General features: G+C 49.2%; 1 protein-coding gene across 10 annotated transcripts in view; it reads left to right on the forward strand.

Annotated features, from left to right (window-relative positions):
- DNMT3B (DNA methyltransferase 3 beta) overlaps nt 1-17,119 on the forward strand; it is a 34,154-nt gene extending 17,035 nt beyond the window's left edge. For 4 of the 10 annotated variants that reach the window (XM_055544760.1, XM_055544762.1, XM_055544766.1 and 1 more), the window contains 17 exons: nt 277-435; nt 2,239-2,346; nt 3,165-3,309; nt 3,851-3,910; nt 4,925-5,050; nt 5,182-5,226; nt 6,366-6,445; nt 6,740-6,852; nt 7,239-7,422; nt 7,875-7,959; nt 8,756-8,901; nt 9,230-9,320; nt 9,638-9,786; nt 10,818-10,903; nt 13,358-13,427; nt 14,111-14,229; nt 15,545-17,119. In XM_055544760.1, coding sequence (XP_055400735.1) covers nt 277-435; nt 2,239-2,346; nt 3,165-3,309; nt 3,851-3,910; nt 4,925-5,050; nt 5,182-5,226; nt 6,366-6,445; nt 6,740-6,852; nt 7,239-7,422; nt 7,875-7,959; nt 8,756-8,901; nt 9,230-9,320; nt 9,638-9,786; nt 10,818-10,903; nt 13,358-13,427; nt 14,111-14,229; nt 15,545-15,686 — 1,908 coding nt within the window. In that variant the 3' untranslated portion in view covers nt 15,687-17,119. The remainder of the gene's footprint in view (nt 1-276; nt 436-2,238; nt 2,347-3,164; nt 3,310-3,850; nt 3,911-4,924; nt 5,051-5,181; nt 5,227-6,365; nt 6,446-6,739; nt 6,853-7,238; nt 7,423-7,874; nt 7,960-8,755; nt 8,902-9,229; nt 9,321-9,637; nt 9,787-10,817; nt 10,904-13,357; nt 13,428-14,110; nt 14,230-15,544) is intronic. The other 6 variants (XM_055544768.1, XM_055544769.1, XM_055544770.1 and 3 more) reach the window with 3 other exon arrangements.
- The last annotated feature ends 460 nt before the right edge of the window (nt 17,120-17,579 follow it).

Here is a 17,579-nt window from a genome sequence, read left to right on the forward strand (position 1 = left end):
ACTGTAGATCCAACCTATAAAAGCTCATGTTCTTATCATGCAACCAAACCTGCCTATCCTCCGCTCCTTATTTCAAGCAATTCTCCTGAGTTTTCAACCAGGAAGTGTTGGAAGGGGTAGGGAATTTCCTGAGGAACTCTGCCTGCACTTGCAGGAAGCCCTGTGCTGGACTCTTAAGGCAATGGCCATCAGGGTTGGTGGGACAGGGAAGGTTTTTCCTCCGTCCAGCCAGTCTGTCTCATTGCGATTTCGTTCATGTGGTTTTTCTTCTTGCAGGATGGGAAGGAGTTTGGAATAGGAGATCTTGTGTGGGGAAAGATCAAGGGTTTCTCCTGGTGGCCTGCCATGGTGGTGTCCTGGAAGGCCACCTCCAAGCGGCAGGCAATGTCTGGCATGCGGTGGGTCCAGTGGTTTGGTGATGGCAAGTTCTCCGAGGTGAGTCCAGGATGAGATGGGCCTTACTTAATGGGCTTATGGACAGAGCCAGGGTTTCCTTCCCTTACTTTTACAGTTGCCTGCTCTCTGCGATGGATGTGGCTCAGTGACTCCGTGTGTCCAGGGGCTCATACCGGCCCAGAGCCCTGATCCATGGTGACTTGGCCTCCAGTTATACCCGCCCAGAGCCCTGGTCCATGGTGACTTGGCCTCCAGTTATACCCGCCCAGAGCCCTGATCCATGGTGACTTGGCCTCCAGTTTATTTCTCTGTGGCAGAGTCACCAGTATAGGTTCTGAGGGGTAAGAGTGGCCACCTGGGAAAATACTCTCAAAGTATTCCATTTGAGAAGCCTGAAAGAGGAAGAGAGGGGTCTCTGACTTATCATTTAGCCCTGGGGGCCGGGACATCCCTGGCTGGGCTTAGAGATGAATCCAGGGTTGCTTGGTGACAGTTATGAAAATTCTTTGGAGATTTCAGCGTTTCTTGATTTTGATATTAGCCATTTAAAGCTCATCTTTCTTATTGAGAATCTGTGTTGGGGGTGAATCAGGTTGATTTGATTTTTCCACCTTTGAAGACATCTTCTTAGACTCCAGGTTTGCTTAGAATGCAAGGAACAATACTTTTCCTGTGATGTTGTCTTTAGCTCATCCAGAGCTAAAGTGTGTCCAGAGGTTAGGTGAGGAACATCCAGTGTGTTCAGAGGTTAGGTTAGGAACAAGTTGGCAGGTTGGCAGGGATGGAGGCAGGTTTGAGAATGAAGAACCAGCTAGTAGGTTGAGACTCTGATTTTCTTATTGATCTTTCCCATTAGCAACAATGTTCTCAAAGGGTAACAATAGTATGACCTGGAGTCTCCCTGATAGGGAGAGTTCACATGTAGAGGTCCTCTCTGGCCAGCAGGGGGCGCCAAAGGACAAATATCTGGGGCCTGTGCGCACGCACCCCGCCCCCCCCCCGCCCCCCCCCACGCAGCTAATTACAAGACAGTGGGCAATGACTTGTGTGAAATGAAATGAAAAGAAACATGGAGGGTTTGTAATTTCTTTGGCGAGTGACATAAAATGTGCTTAGCATAACCGTATCTGATTCTAGTAAGATGCTGTTGTCTTAGCATTACAGGGTGTGATTGCAATATGGGGCCTGGTGCTTAGGCTGTAGGCTGTATGGAAACAGTTTGGCCTTGCGGTGGCACCTGCGTTTCCATGCACAACTGTTGAACTGCAGCGTCTTTTCATCACTGGTGATGACACCCCTGTGGGTGATCAGGCTTAGATATGTGAATAGAGGTGATCGTGAGTGCCATCACTGGGGAGAATGAGACATTACATGTCACTTGAGCTCTGAAACCTGAATGCCTGGTTTCATCTCATTGGCGGCCTGAATGGTTCATGCATGACCTGGGGACGTGGGAATGAGACTTTTAGATCGTTAGCCCCAGTGGAATTCATGTATCAACAAATCATAATTACTAAAAAGAGCTTAACTCTGTGCCATGTACTATTCTCTAATCCCATCCCTTAGCTCACTTAATAAATGGCTGAAATAAATAGTAAATAGTAGTCATAGCTATTTGTTATGCTTAGGAAGGAGGTAAGAACATGTACCAAACCCTTTGAAAGTTGGAGCATCCATGGAAAATTGTAAAACTGAGCTGCAAGGGGGCCACACCAGGGACTATTTAGGTCATTTGATCTTAAAATATCTGTGAACTTGATCGTCAGAGATAAACTCATTAGAAACCCAGGGTACCCCAGATACAGGCTGTGGGTGGAGGTTGATGACAACTTTCTCTTCTAGATTCCAGCAGATAAGTTGGTGGCATTGGGATTGTTCAGCCAGCACTTTAACCTGGCGACCTTCAATAAGCTGGTCTCTTACAGGAAGGCCATGTACCATGCTCTGGAGGTAACTTGGCAGTGGGTGGCTGAAGGAACATACAGAAAGCCAATTCAATCCACAGTGTGGCCAAGAATGACTCAGAGGGGACCTGGGCAACCAGAAGGAGGAGGTTAAAAGATAGCGGTCTAATAGGCTATGCTGAGAAGGGAAGGAAGGGGTTTGAGACTGTCCATAATTTCCCAGTGCCCCGCTGATGTCTGTCTGAATTGCCCTCTGAATGAGGAAGGAGGACCCCTGGGAAGTAGGAGGCAATATCAGCATTAGTGAGCAGCGATATTAGCATTAGTGAGCAAGCTTTTGCAGAGCTTGTGGTTCAAAAGGCCAAGACTATGCAGCTGCTGAGGTCAGCTGCTTCCTCCCCTTGTCCATGGGACCCGTCAGGCTCTGTCCTCTACCTTCAGTTGGGTTTGCAGTGATCAGTGTCATCTGTCCAGCATGTGTGAGACCAAGCACTAGGCTTAGTTAGACATTAAGGCTTCACCGCCACACCTTCATTAATAACTTGGAGCTTTCTCAGAGACCATGAGACAATGCTGACTGATACTTCTGTAGCTGAGTGGCCCAGCTAATTCTGACCTGACCACTCCAGTTCTCTACAGGGAAGAGATCATATTTGGTGCCTCTGTGGGGAGACTGAACGCTCCTTCGTGGCCTGTCCCTGCTCCTCCCTCCCTGTCACATACCACAGCTCAGGACAGCTGTCTGGCTATGAAAGGGCCCAGTGTGAAGGGGAATGAGGCCCCAGCAAGGGGAGTCCCTGGGTGGGGCAAGCCAGGCAAATACCCATCCTGCCTACTTATCAGATTCTATCTCTGTCTCGGCAGAAAGCCAGGATCCGGGCTGGCAAGACGTTCCCCAGCAGCCCTGGAGACTCACTGGAGGATCAGCTGAAGCCCATGTTGGAGTGGGCCCATGGAGGCTTTAAGCCCACTGGGGTCGAGGGTCTCAAACCTAACAATAAGCAACCAGGTATGAATGACACCCTGTGGCACACCCATGCCACACTCCTGGTGAGAGCACCCTTGGGTGGTGCAGTCATGCCTGCTGCCTCTCACCTCACCCCGGCTTTCCAGCAGTCAGTTTTCCCTGGCTGACTAGTTAGTTTTTTCCCAAAAAACAGCCCAAACATTTCTAGTTTCAGTGGCCACTTTTCCTGCTAAACGGTCAAGTACAGATAATTGAGATTGAATCTGTTCTGAAACTTCAGTAAACAGTCAAGGTGGAATGTACACTAGCACCTTATTTATTTATTTTTTTAAGGGGAAGAAATTAAGCCCTTAATATTGGAGAAAACTAGGAAAGTGTTAAAAAAAAATCCCTCAAAACAACCAAAATCTAGGTCACCTCCATTTAGAAAGGGGCACCATTCATCCTCAAGTTGACCAATATCGCAGTGCCTCCATGTTTAGACAGCTGCTTTCCTGTTACTCTTCAGAAATCCAGGATGTCTTCTCATCCTTCCATTTAACGCAGTGTTTTCTGTTCTGTTTTGTCCCTCCCCCCCAAAAAGTGGTTAATAAGTCGAAGGTTCGTCGTACAGGCAGTAGGAACTTAGAAGCCAGGAAACACGGTATTCCTTCACCATCTTTTGACTATGCCCTCTTTTCTCTGCACTTTCTTTCAATCTGTTTGCACATAAAGTACTCTGAAAAGAATCAAATCTGTTTAAAAGTCACCCTGAACTCTCACCTTCCCCTTCCCTCCAGCCCTCACAACTGCCTTCCAGGTGACTGGGGTTGGGTGTGCACGTCCTTCCAGCTCTTCCTGTACACTGGTTGGATTTCTACTTTCCCTTCATTTCTCAATATTTATGGTATAAGCACTGTAAAATGTCATTTTTTCACTAAAGTGTCCTTATTAATGGCTGTGTAATTTTCTCTCCCAGGGACAGAGTCAAATTAAGCCATGTCCCTTAATAGATTATTCTGTGTAGATTGAATAAAAATAGAATTTATAGAAATAAAAACAGTAGCCACCTAACATAATTCAGTGTTTATTGGTAGCCACATCAAAAAGCTTAAATTAATACTGATCATACACTTAATCTGTTCCCAGCATTTAGTACAAAAAACGATAGTTCTCTTTTCAATATCTTGCTTTAAGTGTCTTAGAACATCTCAACTGGGACACCAAGTTTTCATTACAAACAGTTGATCGGTGTTTTCACCGATGTCCAACTTGTTCCAAATGGACTAGTTAATGGGATCTATCAAAAGTTTTAAAATGTGCATCGGATTTAAATTAAAACACAGTCCCTCAGTCACAGTGGTGAGAGATTGCTGTTCTCAGTAGCTACCTGTGGCTTTCAGCTTATCAGAGATCTCAGGCAGAGTTGGTGGCATCTGTAGACTGAGCTGGATCTGGAGGATGCATTTTGCACCTATAGCTGTTTAAGGCCCTGTACGTGGGTCAGGCACGTGAGTTTCAGATAACGTTGTCCTCATCCAAGTTGTCCATAGAGGGGCCATGTGACACCCAGCAGGTCACAGCCAGATGCAGCTGGCACCCAGGCCTAGCACACAGGGTCCTGTGCTCCCAGCACCCTCCTCCCACCCAGCCGCGGCTGCCTTCTCACCTTTCACAGAGAATAAGACGCGGAGACGCACAGCTGACGACTCAGCCACCTCTGACTACTGCCCCCCACCCAAGCGCCTCAAGACAAATTGTTACAACAACGGCAAGGACCGAGGAGAGGAGGACCAGAGTCGAGGTGACTGTGGGGTGGGGAGGGGAGGCTGGGGGCCCATCCATTCTCAGTTGGCTGTGGCCAGGTAGGGAGGAACACCCAGCACAAGGCTCTCTGACCTTATCTTTTCTCATCACCTTGTCTTTTCTTAACAGAACAAATGGCTTCGGATGTTGCCAGCAACAAAGGCAATCTGGAAGGTAACGCCCTCTCCCTTGCTGGCTTACCTTCCTCAGTGGTGCTCCCAGCTAGTGCTCCAGTGCTGCTGGTCTGCCCTGCCCTGCAGAGGTTAACCCCAAACTCTGCCTTGACCTCAGGGTGAGGTGTGGACACCTACCTTACTCAGGTGCTACTTAGAATGAGTCGCCTGATTTTCACTGAGGGTGATTCCTAAGGTCAGTGGGCACGAAGGATGCTTGGGGACAGGAAGGAAATGACACTTGGGCCAGGAGAGTCACAAACCTGAAACCACCGTCTGTGGCCTCTTTAGCCCTTAGCCCCCTGAACAAGCACTGCAACTGGCTCAGAGGTGGAAGACTGTCATTCTCAAACCAGCTCAGGTTCCTTTGCCCTGGCTGGGAACCCAGTACACTTCTAATGGATCTCGGGATGTGTGACAAAGGCTGTCTGTTGCATCCTCAGCCCCATGTCTTTAGTCAACATATGAAGTGGTTAGTCACTTCAGGGTCAGAAAACGGCACAGCTGCTGACCCAGGGAGCCCACGTTTGGAGCAGACCCTGACAATCCTCGGGACATGGACCCATGATCTTCCCCAGTCCTCAAGACTCCTTCAGCCATCTGTCTGCTTCCTGGATGGGTGTGGGGTGAGGGTCCTTGGTATTCGATAGGCCCGGCCCACTTGGTCAGATCTGTAAGACCCGCTGATGGGACGTGAGGCTGGATAGCCTAATAGGAAAAGGACCCTGGCTCTTGAAATCACAGATTATAGTCTGTGTGTAGGATTGGTCACAGTCAAGTCCTATCCTAGGACAACGGGCAAACTGGCATGACCACAAATTCCTCAGAAGTGCCAGTCTGTGTAAAGTCTTTAAAGATTTTCATACCAGACTCTCCAAGCATATGCCTCTGCTGGTGCAGCTACTTGTTGCCCCCCTGCACACCTAGGTCCCCCCACCCCCAACCTGCCCCAAGCCCCGCGTTCTTCCTTCTGGGCCAATCCTTTGCCTGTCTTGTGGGACCTTCTGCTTGGAGCTGTTGATTTAACCCTCTCCATGTGGGATCGAGGATGGTTCCAGAGACAAATCGTTGCATAATCCTAGCATGGAGTAAAGCGCAGTGAGACCCAAGGCTTTAGCAGCGGCCTTGTCTTTCTTACAGATAGCTGTTTGTCCTGTGGTAGGAAAAACCCCGTGTCCTTCCATCCTCTTTTTGAGGGTGGGCTCTGCCAGACATGCCGGGTAAGTCCAATCCCCACCCTGAACTTTCCCACCCCCTGCCTGTTCCGTGACTTCCCGTACTTCCTCAAAAAAAGCCTCCCGAGTGTAGGCAGCAGGAAAAGTTCTAGGGGGGCCGATCACCCTACCCTTCCCTCCCAGGGGTCCTGGCCTGCATACCCAGGCCAGTAGTCCCTGTTAAGAACACCAAGCCACAGCGACCTGCTGTGTGGCTGCGTCCGAGGGCCGACAAGCCCGCTGGACTTGGCTGGCTGTGCCCGGCCTCCGGCTTCACAGGCGTCTCTCTCTGGCTGCCAGGACCGCTTCCTCGAGCTCTTCTACATGTACGACGACGACGGCTACCAGTCGTACTGCACCGTGTGCTGCGAGGGCCGCGAGCTGCTGCTGTGCAGCAACACGAGCTGCTGCCGGTGAGCCGCAGGGCTCCCCGGACGGGTTCCAGGCCTGGGCATTGGCGCCTCGCTGACCGGGAACCAGGGCCCAGAGCCAGAATTATTCTGCGGGGGCCTGTCCTTGAAGTGCTGTTACATCCCTACAGTAGCACTAGGATGTATGGACAGGCTCGGGCATGAGACAGGAGGATCCAGCACCCCCAGAGCCCAGCCAATTCTGGGCATGGCATGGGTCCCCAAGGAAGAGGTCGGTGTTCCCCAAACACAGGCCGTCCCGCCCTTGGGGAGGGGCAGCTAGGGGCCTGAGAAGGTTTCAGCCAGCACGAGCCATCTCCATGGGGAGGGTGGGTTCACAGGAGAGCCATCTGATGACAGGCATCCTCCTCTCCCGCTGCCTGGCACAGGTGCTTCTGCGTGGAGTGCCTGGAGGTGCTGGTGGGCGCGGGCACGGCGGCAGAGGCCAAGCTGCAGGAGCCCTGGAGTTGCTACATGTGTCTCCCGCAGCGTTGCCACGGCATCCTGCGGCGCCGCAAGGACTGGAGTGTGCGTCTGCAGGCCTTCTTCACCAGCGACCCCGGGCTTGAATATGTAAGCCTGGCATCCGCCCCAGTCTGTCAAACAAAGCTCCGCTGTCCAAAGGAGCATCTGTCTCAGGCTGGAGACCCAGGCGGCTCTAGGGTTCTTCCCTCCCCTCCTTCTTGGCTTGGGTTTTCAAGGGCCTGCTGAAGAAATAAGATGGAACTGACCCAGTCTTAGTTTTAGTAGAACTGCAAGGGGGAGGGAAGCCTTTGACTTACTCTCAGGTCTGGCTGAAAGTGGCTTTTCCTGGCTGAATGCTGTTGTTTATGGAGGAACACATCTGGAGTAGTGTCAAAGTCTCACTGTTCCATGTCCTAAGGGTAGAAGGGTCATCTGTGCTGAAGCTGCTCAGGGCATCCCAGCTCAGAAAGGTTAAAACACATGGCTTGTTGCCCCTCAGGAAGGCCAGCCCCACCTCCGCACCTCCACCTCTATGACGTCTATTTTTATTAACCTGGCAGGAAGCCCCCAAGTTATACCCTGCGATTCCTGCAAACCGAAGGCGGCCTATTCGAGTATTGTCACTGTTTGATGGAATTGCAACAGGTGAGTTTAGAGCTCACCTAGGGATGCTTACCTGCTTCAGGTATCTGATTTCAACATTAGGAAATGTGTAGGAATCTTGGAAAATTATTTTGTTTCATATCATAGATATATTGGAGATTAATTCTGAACTCATCATCCAGTATCTTGAGTCTTGGTTCCTTTCCATTTCCCCCATGTTTCCCATGTATAGAGTTAGCAGAGCCAACATGTGTTGCCTCTGGGGGCTTTGCCTGATTCATTTCTCAGAAGTGCCCTATAATATATTGTTAGGAACATTTCCCTTTTACAAGAGTAGGAAGCGGTGAGAATCAGTTGCTGTGTATTTAGCATCACTTATATTAATATGTATTTTTGTTCACCAGTGTCCACCTGCCTAAAATACTGACAGCTTTAAAAGACTCCCAGGTCATCACCAGTGGCTTGTTTTCCCCTCCCTTTGGGGAAAGTAGGTTCTAAAAAACTATTTGTGTTTGTACAATGGCTTATTCTCACTGTAGCTTGCCAGAAATGTATTTGATTGTCTTGGAGTGGTTGGTGCTGGGCATTGGCTATGCACTAGTCAGTTTTGGTACATAACGGCCAGAGGACACAGCAGAGAGTCTGGGGAGCCCAGTTTCATTGCTGACAGCATGGCTTCCCTTGAGGACTGCCATGATCTTTATGTCTCTGGTCTGAGTTCTAAAGATTGTCTGGAGATGGCTTCCAGACAATCACTGGAAGGATGGGCCCTGGGCAGGACAATCCTGATACATTTTCTCTTCCCCTTGACAACCGCCTTCCCCTCCCCCTCCCATAGGGTACTTGGTCCTCAAAGAACTGGGCATCAAAGTGGAGAAATACGTGGCCTCCGAAGTGTGTGAAGAGTCCATTGCCGTTGGCACCGTTAAGCATGAGGGCAACATCAAATACGTGAATGACGTCAGGAATATCACAAAGAAAAACGTGAGGGCAACACCCACTTCCTCTTCTCCCTGAACCCCATACATCCTTACAACCAACTGGTCACCTTCTACCTGCCCAGGGTTGTGGCAGAAGAACAGCTTTGGTTACATCCATCTGTAGTGTTAAGCTCACAACTTGAAAATCCTTCATATGTAAAGCAATCTCAGAGAAGCCTGAGCATTTGGATTTCTTGGGTCAAAAGTGAAGCTGGGAAATTTAAATGACCAAGCAAGACTTGGAAGTGGGTTTTCTTCTAGCTAGTTACCTGGAATCCAGGCTGTTCATCTCTCCATCCCCAGCCCCAGCCCTGACTGTTTTTCTCCTGCAGATTGAAGAATGGGGCCCATTTGACTTGGTGATTGGTGGAAGCCCATGCAATGATCTCTCCAATGTGAACCCTGCCAGGAAAGGCCTGTATGGTGAGCATCCCTTCTCACATAGACCCCAAGAGACCCTATGTCCCCTGACTGCTGGCCAGGAAGAGTGCCCTGAGAAGGAGCTGTTAGCTTCTGGCCAACTGTACTTGTTGGTTCTGTTCATCCCTCATTGTGACTCCTCAGTTTCCAGAGATAAAAATGAATCTCGCATGGCTGATGCCTGGCTTTCTAGATGGTGGCAGGGAAAGAGGACAGTAAGTCATCAGCATAGCTAGTCCTTGGGAATACATTGGTCTCAATATGGAAGAGTGGGCTGAAGGGTTTGAACCTGGCTTTGCCATTGTCTTTCGTGGGCTCAGAGGGCACAGGCCGGCTCTTCTTTGAGTTCTACCACCTGCTGAATTACACTCGCCCCAAGGAGGGTGAAGACCGGCCTTTCTTCTGGATGTTTGAGAACGTGGTAGCCATGAAGGTTGGCGACAAGCGGGACATCTCTCGGTTTTTGGAGGTGAGGACGTCTGGAGTCTTGATTCTCAGGGTAACACAAATGGGAAGGCCTTGCTGGCACTGGGGTGAGGGTTATTTCCAGGGTTGGAATTGATGGTTTCCCGTGGAGGGCGTGGCTAGTTGTGAGAGTATGTGGGAAATGCTTGATCTCTCACCTCACTCCAAACCCACTGAAGTCAAGATGATGAAACTAGCATACTTTTGGAGGCACCATGAGAGCGGACCAGACACTTTTTACTTGAATTTTTCTCACCCTTATGCTCAGAACTTCTGCTTTAGGGACCATAAGAAAGATAATTACCTACTGCTTAGTATGCATCAAGCAGGGTAGTAAATACTATGTATTTACGTATATGTATGTATGTATGTATGTATATAAGCCTCCCAAGTTGTGCTAGTGGTAAAGAATCTGCCTGCCAATGAGGAGGTTTTGATCCCTGGGTCAGGAAGATCTTCTTGAGGAAATGGCAACCCACTCCAGTATTCTTGCCTGGAAAATTCCATGCACAGAGGAGCCTGGCAAGCTACAGTCCATGGGGCCACAAAGAGTAGGACATGACTGAGCACAGATACACACACACACGCATAGACTTACTTCCCCCCGACTTTAAAGCCTCTGTTCTACTAGGGAGGTTCTGGAACTGGTTGGTCCATTCCTCATGCCTTGTGAACGTTGACCAATCAGTGACAAAAGTCAGATTTTGCCAGCACTGCATTTGCATAACCAGCACCTCATCCATTTTGCTGGGTTTCAGTTTTGAGCTGCCTTTACCACCCGTACCCAGAGCTTCTGTAATGATCTGACATGCCCAGGGAATACCGCCTCTTAAGCAGCAAGTCTGATCTGGTCTCTTTCCCCACCATTAACAGAGAGACACAGGCTTGGTCCTTCAGAGAGATTCTTGAGGGGAATTGGTCAGTCCCTTGCCTGGCAGGAGTCATACCTCCCGCACAGTCAGGGACAGCCATGTCAACAGCGCCACCTGCATTCTGCCTTGAGCTCCCAGCAGCTGCCCTGTTCTCTCCCCACAGTGTAACCCAGTGATGATTGATGCCATCAAAGTGTCTGCTGCTCACAGAGCCCGATACTTCTGGGGCAACCTGCCTGGGATGAACAGGTAACAAGGGGCTCCTGGTGGGACCGGTAACAGCCGAGTTAAATACAATGGTGTGAGCCATAACCACCAACTCTTAGGAGAGAGACACATTGGAACCTTGTATAAAGAGCTGCTCTGCTGAGAAAGGCCTCACCTTCTGCTTCAGACCAACCCTTAGTGTTATGGTTGAAGCTTGTTAGGCTGTACAGCGACTGCCTGAGACTCAGGCCAGGATTCCACAATATACTTGACTCCTGCTCTGCCCACAGACCTGGTGCTTAAACCTGGTACTATGTGCTGGAGCAGGCTTTGTCGCAGCCAGGGACATTGATGCTTCTCCACCTCCCTGTTGTGTTCCATTGGGAAATGAACTTGCCCAGTCTCCTTACCTCCAGGATGAAGTGATGATCCCTGGACCAGACCTGAGGTGACCAATCAGGTGGCAGAGTTGAGATAACTGTCAGTAGCCCAAAGCCTGTCTTTGGATTTTCTTAACTGAGTTCTTTACCCAACTTTTCATTAGTCCTGTCATGTTGAAAGCCAAAAAAAACAAGTGGTATTACTGACGATTAATTATCTCTTTCATGTGGCTTCAGGGAGAACCACCTGCTAATTAAGATACCAAATGTGATGATAATAGGACTTGCAAATGAGTTAGCTTCAAAAAAAGATTCCTTAAAAGGAAGTGTTGGAATTATAACTTTCAGGCATTTAGCAAAGTGTGGACAGAGGTGAGAAGGTACTGGAATAGCTTGGTATTTCTGTTGGGCATCTGACATTTTCGTTTGGCTGATCTGCCTGTCAGATGGAGCAGTGTCCACGTCTGGACCTGCTTCTTCATTCCACTCCTCAGCTCTCGGCCCGCCGGGCGCTGCACTCCCTGCTGCCAGCTGTGCTGCGACAATGCCAGGCTTGGCTCTAACAGCGCTGACGCTGCCGGTGGGGTAGGCACAGGAAACACAGACAAATTCAGGGTCAGGGCTGGAGAGGGCACTGGAAAAGTTGATGGGGAGGCTCCTTATCCCAGCAGGACTGGAAGAGAAGGAGCAGAGGCATGAAGTTCAGAGGGAAAAGGCCAGGGGTCATAGTCACAGGGTGTTCGCAGAGCAGCTCCAAAAACAGTATTTTAGGAGTCAGGGAGAGGAGCGCGAAATAGGCCAAATTACATGAAGCCTGTGACCATGGCAACAGTTAAATGTACTCTGGCTCAGGGAGTTCAGCTGAGCTTTTCGTGCATGAGATGTGTTTCTGGTTCTCTGGGATTTTTGGTGGAAGAATAGACATTATGAGATGAGAACAGAAGTGGGGAGGCAGCTCAGATGTGGTTCAGAGGAGGACAGCTCTGTGCTTGTGTTGGTACCAAGAGGTACCATCCACATGCACTGAAAACAATGAGCGTGGTGGCTCCAGGAAGGTGTCCTGTGGAATTGCAAAGAGGGATCAGATTCTAGATACTGGGATTTGCAGAACTTTGTCTGAGTTGGGATGAGAAGTGAGCTGCTACAGTTGGGATCTTAGGATCAGTGACTCAACATCAACCATAGGTCACAGACCAAATCTAGCCCTTAGACTAAACACCTTGGTTTTTAAGATTTCAGTCCTAGAATCAACAGAATGTAGGGCAGGGCTGTGAACGCTTAGTCCATGGAAGAGTTGGGAATGGAGAGAGGGTGAGGTCAGTGCGGTATTTTGTGTTCAGTGGCTCCTCTTGTGGGCACCGTGTCCAATCTGACATCTGATTTCTTTTTGGCCTCTGAGTTCCTTACCCAGGGATGCTGTGGTGGTCATCAACCCTGTGCATTCAGACCTCTTCCTAGTTTTCTGCTTTGGACCTGCTTAACCACTTCAGTATCTAAAGTTCTATCCATTCTCCTTGTCAAGCATCTGTTTGCCTCTCTCTGCATTTGCAGGTTTCAATGGTGAAAGTTACAAGGGGAATTGTGGCCCTTAATGTGAACCACTTAACTACTGTCCTTACCTGGACCCCACTGTTAAAGCCTCCTGAGGCTGCGTTCCAGCAGTAAGCCACCAAATCATGGGTTTGATGTACTACTTGTATTGAGTAGACCCACAAAGACTTAATCCAGGCTCCTGAGGCTCAGAGATGGCAGAATTTGCTCAGGGTCACTCATTCAGCCAGTGAGCAGTGGGGCTAAGACTGAAGTGTCTCCTGACCCCTCTAACCATGTGCTTCACCATCCTGCTCTCTTCAGTGAAGGAGCTTTGACTACTGTTAGCATTCGGTAAGGGGAGCATTCACTGCTGCACCTGGGGCTTCCTGCCCCAAGCAGCTAGCCTGTCCCTGACTTGACCCCCAGGCTTGTGCTCACGCCTGGGCCCTTTTTATCATATTTCTATAGCAAGTTCATGGCCAGAGCACATTTTGCAGCTTGGGCTCTCACTCCCAGCCTGGGAGGCACCAAGCCAAGGCCCTTTTCTGGGCAGTAGGAAGTAATGGGTTTTGGATGTTCCCAGGCCTGTGATAGCATCCAAGAATGATAAGCTCGAGCTGCAGGACTGCCTGGAGTTCAATAGGACAGCAAAGGTAAGCAGTGCGCTGCCTGGCCCACCACTTTGTGACCTTTCAATGGGACTGAACCTTGGTGTCCTCCCCCCACACGACTCCCTGGTGCTGGGCTTCCTTCCCCACACAGTTGTTCTATCCCATCTTCAAATAAAGAGGAGGAGGGGTTCTTGATAAAGAAAATGAGAGAGGGCAACTAGACTTTCCCATTGGGAATGCACATTCCATGGAGACTCCCAAGTGAGAAATGAGTACACTTTTGCAAAAAAAAAAATCTGCTATTAAGTCATAAATAATTCTATTAATATCTCCAGAAACTTAATTTTCAAAGCTTCCATTAAGCTAAGTTCCATTCAAACCCTGCTTGACCATCCTCTATAATCTGGGGGAACTTTTCCTTTTGCTTAATCTTGCTTCATCAATAACTGTTTCCTTGACGCCCATCTGATCTCATTCATGGACACTTTTGTTTATCTCTTGTTCTCTCTGAGGCTGGTCCTTCCTGTTCATTAACTTCTTGGCTTTTGTGGGAAGCACAGAGTGTGTCCTTCCATCTCTCCTTTTCTCGTTCCCTATCTGAGCCTGGCCCTGCCACCCTCTCTCCCCCACCTGCCCTCCCTCCTCCACCTTCCTTAGGTGCTTCTGAGCCTTGACCCAGAACCGTTCATTCTGTGCTCACTCCATGATGTCATTTTGTTCTCCAGTTAAAGAAAGTACAGACAATAACCACCAAGTCGAACTCGATCAGACAGGGGAAAAACCAACTTTTCCCTGTTGTCATGAATGGCAAAGAAGATGTTTTGTGGTGCACTGAGCTAGAAAGGTGAGCAAGGCTGTTCGTGGAAAGGGGAATCAAGCAGACAGAGAGAAAAGGGGTAGAAACCATGGTTAAGGCCAGCAGCATGTTCCATGTAGTCTCACTGACCTTCTACGTTAGCAGGGCTGGGAGTAACCTTTCCAGTTGGTGCTTATTTCCTAGCAGAAATGGCAAAAGGGCTGTGGTGGTGAGGAATCTGAAACCTGAGGCCATGAGACAGCACATCTGTCTCACCTGGCTGTGTTTCCCTGGCATTTGCCTGCCCTGACATGCTGGGACCCTAGGATGTGTGAGGATCCAGCTAAAGGAAACTACCGGCAAGCCGTTGCTTCTTTCTCAGGATTCCTCCTGCTGAGTTGCTTGTTCCAAAACTCCTTAGCCAAAGTCTGTCCTGCCCCTTATCCATTTATTTGGCTAAGTCTGGATTTTATCTATTTTGAAGAACCAACTCTTTGATTTAATTTCTCCTGTTCTGCATTTAACTTTTTTTTTTTTCTTGTTTTATTTTGTTATTGTGATGAGACTGTAGTAAGGGTTGTGACATTCCTCTTTACATTTTTGGCAGTGTCTTAGGGTTATTTTGATAGAGTATTTTCACTGCAGATAGTTTAGTTCTATAACTGGATGTATTTCTTGGTTTAATTCATAGTATGGACTGTAAACCTGGGAAAGAGTGAGGGCCAGTGTATCTGTAGCCTCTTTCCAGACCTGTACCTCTTCTCCTGTGGTAGAATGCCACTCAGGAGGCTGTTGGTATATTTCGTTGCCATCTGCCATTTAAGTCCAGCTTGGGCCTTGATTCAGCAATTTGCTTTGAAGAGGGAAAGAAAATGCAGGATGCTTCAGTTTACTCATGGTCAATTACCTGAGCATCTGATGATTAGAAAAAAGATCTGCTTTCTGAGTGTCCCTATTCCTTAGTATGGCAATGGCTTAACTTTCTAGCCTTTTGTGATGTGAAGATAGGTACTTGTCTGCTGAGTGGCTGGCCATCTTGGCATTCATTCAGTCATTCATGCAAGAACAGTCCAGCGAGCATCATGTGGCAGCAGTACAGTGCAAGCGTGCACAAGACAAGTACCCTCAAAAGAGGGACTGTGCCCTCATGACAGGCATCTGTGAGCCAAAGAACTGGTGGACTTGACCTCTGGGGGTCAAGAGGGGGCTCACGGGAAAGCCTGGCGGAAGGGACGGGTCCAAGGGCAGGAAGAGCAGAGCTACATGGGCTGCCTCGGCCAGGAGTCTCCCAGAGGCGCTAAGCATGCTGGTGGGAGCACGTCTGACTCCCTATCTTTTCACTCTGGTACCCTCCCCCACCCAGGATCTTCGGCTTCCCTGTACACTACACAGACGTCTCCAACATGGGCCGTGTGGCCCGTCAGAAGCTGCTTGGGAGGTCCTGGAGCGTGCCTGTCATCCGACACCTCTTCGCCCCCCTGAAGGACTACTTTGCCTGTGAATAGTCCCCCAGGCACCAGGGCGTGTGGGCAGAGCCACAACCCAGGAGCTGCAGCCTGGCTCTGCCCTTGCCAGCCCGGCTGTGCTTGCGGGGTCACGCCGAGCGCCTCGTTGGGAGCAGAGCTGCCTGTCCCCTTCCTGGGGACCCCGAGGGGCCACCCCCTTGTGCACAACACAGACCTGGCCGCTCGGAGCGGCCAAACACGGTGCTCATTTTATCTTCTCCTGAAACTTTAAAACTTTAAAACTTGAAATAGGTAGTAAGATGGCTTTTTTTTTTCCCCCTCCTTTCTGGGTTTACAGCTCAGAGAAACGATGGCTAAGATACCAAAACCACAGTGCCGACAGCTCTCCAAGACTCAGGTTAATGCTGAAAAATCACCCAAGACAGTTATTGCAAGACTTTAATTTTTTAAAATGTCTGCGGCTCCTTGTTTCCAGGAGTGTGCAGCGGTAGACAGGTAGCTAAGGGACCTTTGAAGGGCCCAGTATGGTTTTTTCCTAGGGCTAGATAAGAGGACATGATGTCCATGTCTGTCTTGAGTTTTTCCCTGGCACGTCGTCGTCCCCACCCGCCCCGCCCCGCCCCCACCTCAGTGTAAAGGGCTGGGATCTCTGGCCCATTTAGAGTATTTTCCACAAGGATGATGATTTCAGCAGGGATGACATCATCATCACATTCAGGGCTATGTTTTTCCCATAAATCCGAGGGCAGGGCTACCCCTAGCTAAATCCCTCCCAGTGACTGCAATAGAACCCTCTGGAAACTCAGGAAGGGGTGGGCTGGGTTATAAGCTGCCATATATTGGTATAGACAGGTATGGCTTCTCACTGTCTTCCCCCTTTATACCCATGTGAGAGGAGAGGAGGAGGAAGCTTACATGAGACCCTTCCCCACCCTACCCCGCACCCCTCCAGGCTACTCTGCAGGCACAGGTCCCCAGTGTGACACCCCATCTTCTCAGCCAGGGGCAGAAGCACAGTCCTCGCACTTTCCCCTTCTCTAAGAGACTGCAGGGGGAAAACTGCAATAAAAGCTCAACCCTCCCTCCCTCCTGAGATTTTAAAGTCCTTTTTTATTCCGTGATGAATCGATAAATCTTTTTTTTTTTTTAGGGGGAGTGGGAGGTCAGACAAGCTGCATTTCAGAAATGCTGTCGTAATGGTTTTTAACACCTTTTACTCTTACTGGTGCTATTTTGTAGAATAAGGAACAATGTTGACAGGTTTTGTGGGAGGTTTTTTTATATACTTTTTTTTTTTTAATCTCAGACTTCTATTTTTGTTTAAACATTTTCATAATTTTTTTTGTAACTGGAGCCACAAGTATGGGGAAAAATTGTGCCTTGTTTCAACAGTTTTGCTAATTTTTAGGCTGAAAGATGACAGATGCCTAGAGTTTACCTTATGTTGAATTAAAATCAGTATTTCTCTAACAGTCTGGTGTCCCTTTTGTTCTTTTGCAGATCAAATGGGTGGGACATGTGGGGGAAAGTGGAAAGGTGGATGGTTGAAATAACCTCCCTTCAATAACCCACCAGTGCCTGCGAGCCGAGTCGTGCATGCACACTAAGTTGCCTCAGTATCATCCGACTCATTTGCTACCCTATGGACGATAGCCCACCAGGCTTCTCTGTCGTGGGATCCTCCAGGCGAAAATACTGGAGTGCTTGCCATTTCTTTCTCCAGGGGATCTTCCCAACCCAGGGGAATGTCTTCTGCATTGAAGGTGGATTCTGAGCCACCTGGGAAGCCCTTTTAAGTACCACAGGTGACCCCCAAGTCTAGTACCATGGTCCCCAAACTCCAATGTATCAGCATCCCCTGTAAGGCTTGTTCAGTGGAGAACATGCCCTACTGCTAGAGTTTTTGATGCATTAACTCTAAAGTGGAGCCTG

The sequence above is a fragment of the Bubalus kerabau genome, chromosome 13, assembly GCF_029407905.1.
Source record: "Bubalus kerabau isolate K-KA32 ecotype Philippines breed swamp buffalo chromosome 13, PCC_UOA_SB_1v2, whole genome shotgun sequence".
In the NCBI taxonomy this organism is placed as follows: domain Eukaryota; kingdom Metazoa; phylum Chordata; class Mammalia; order Artiodactyla; family Bovidae; genus Bubalus; species Bubalus kerabau.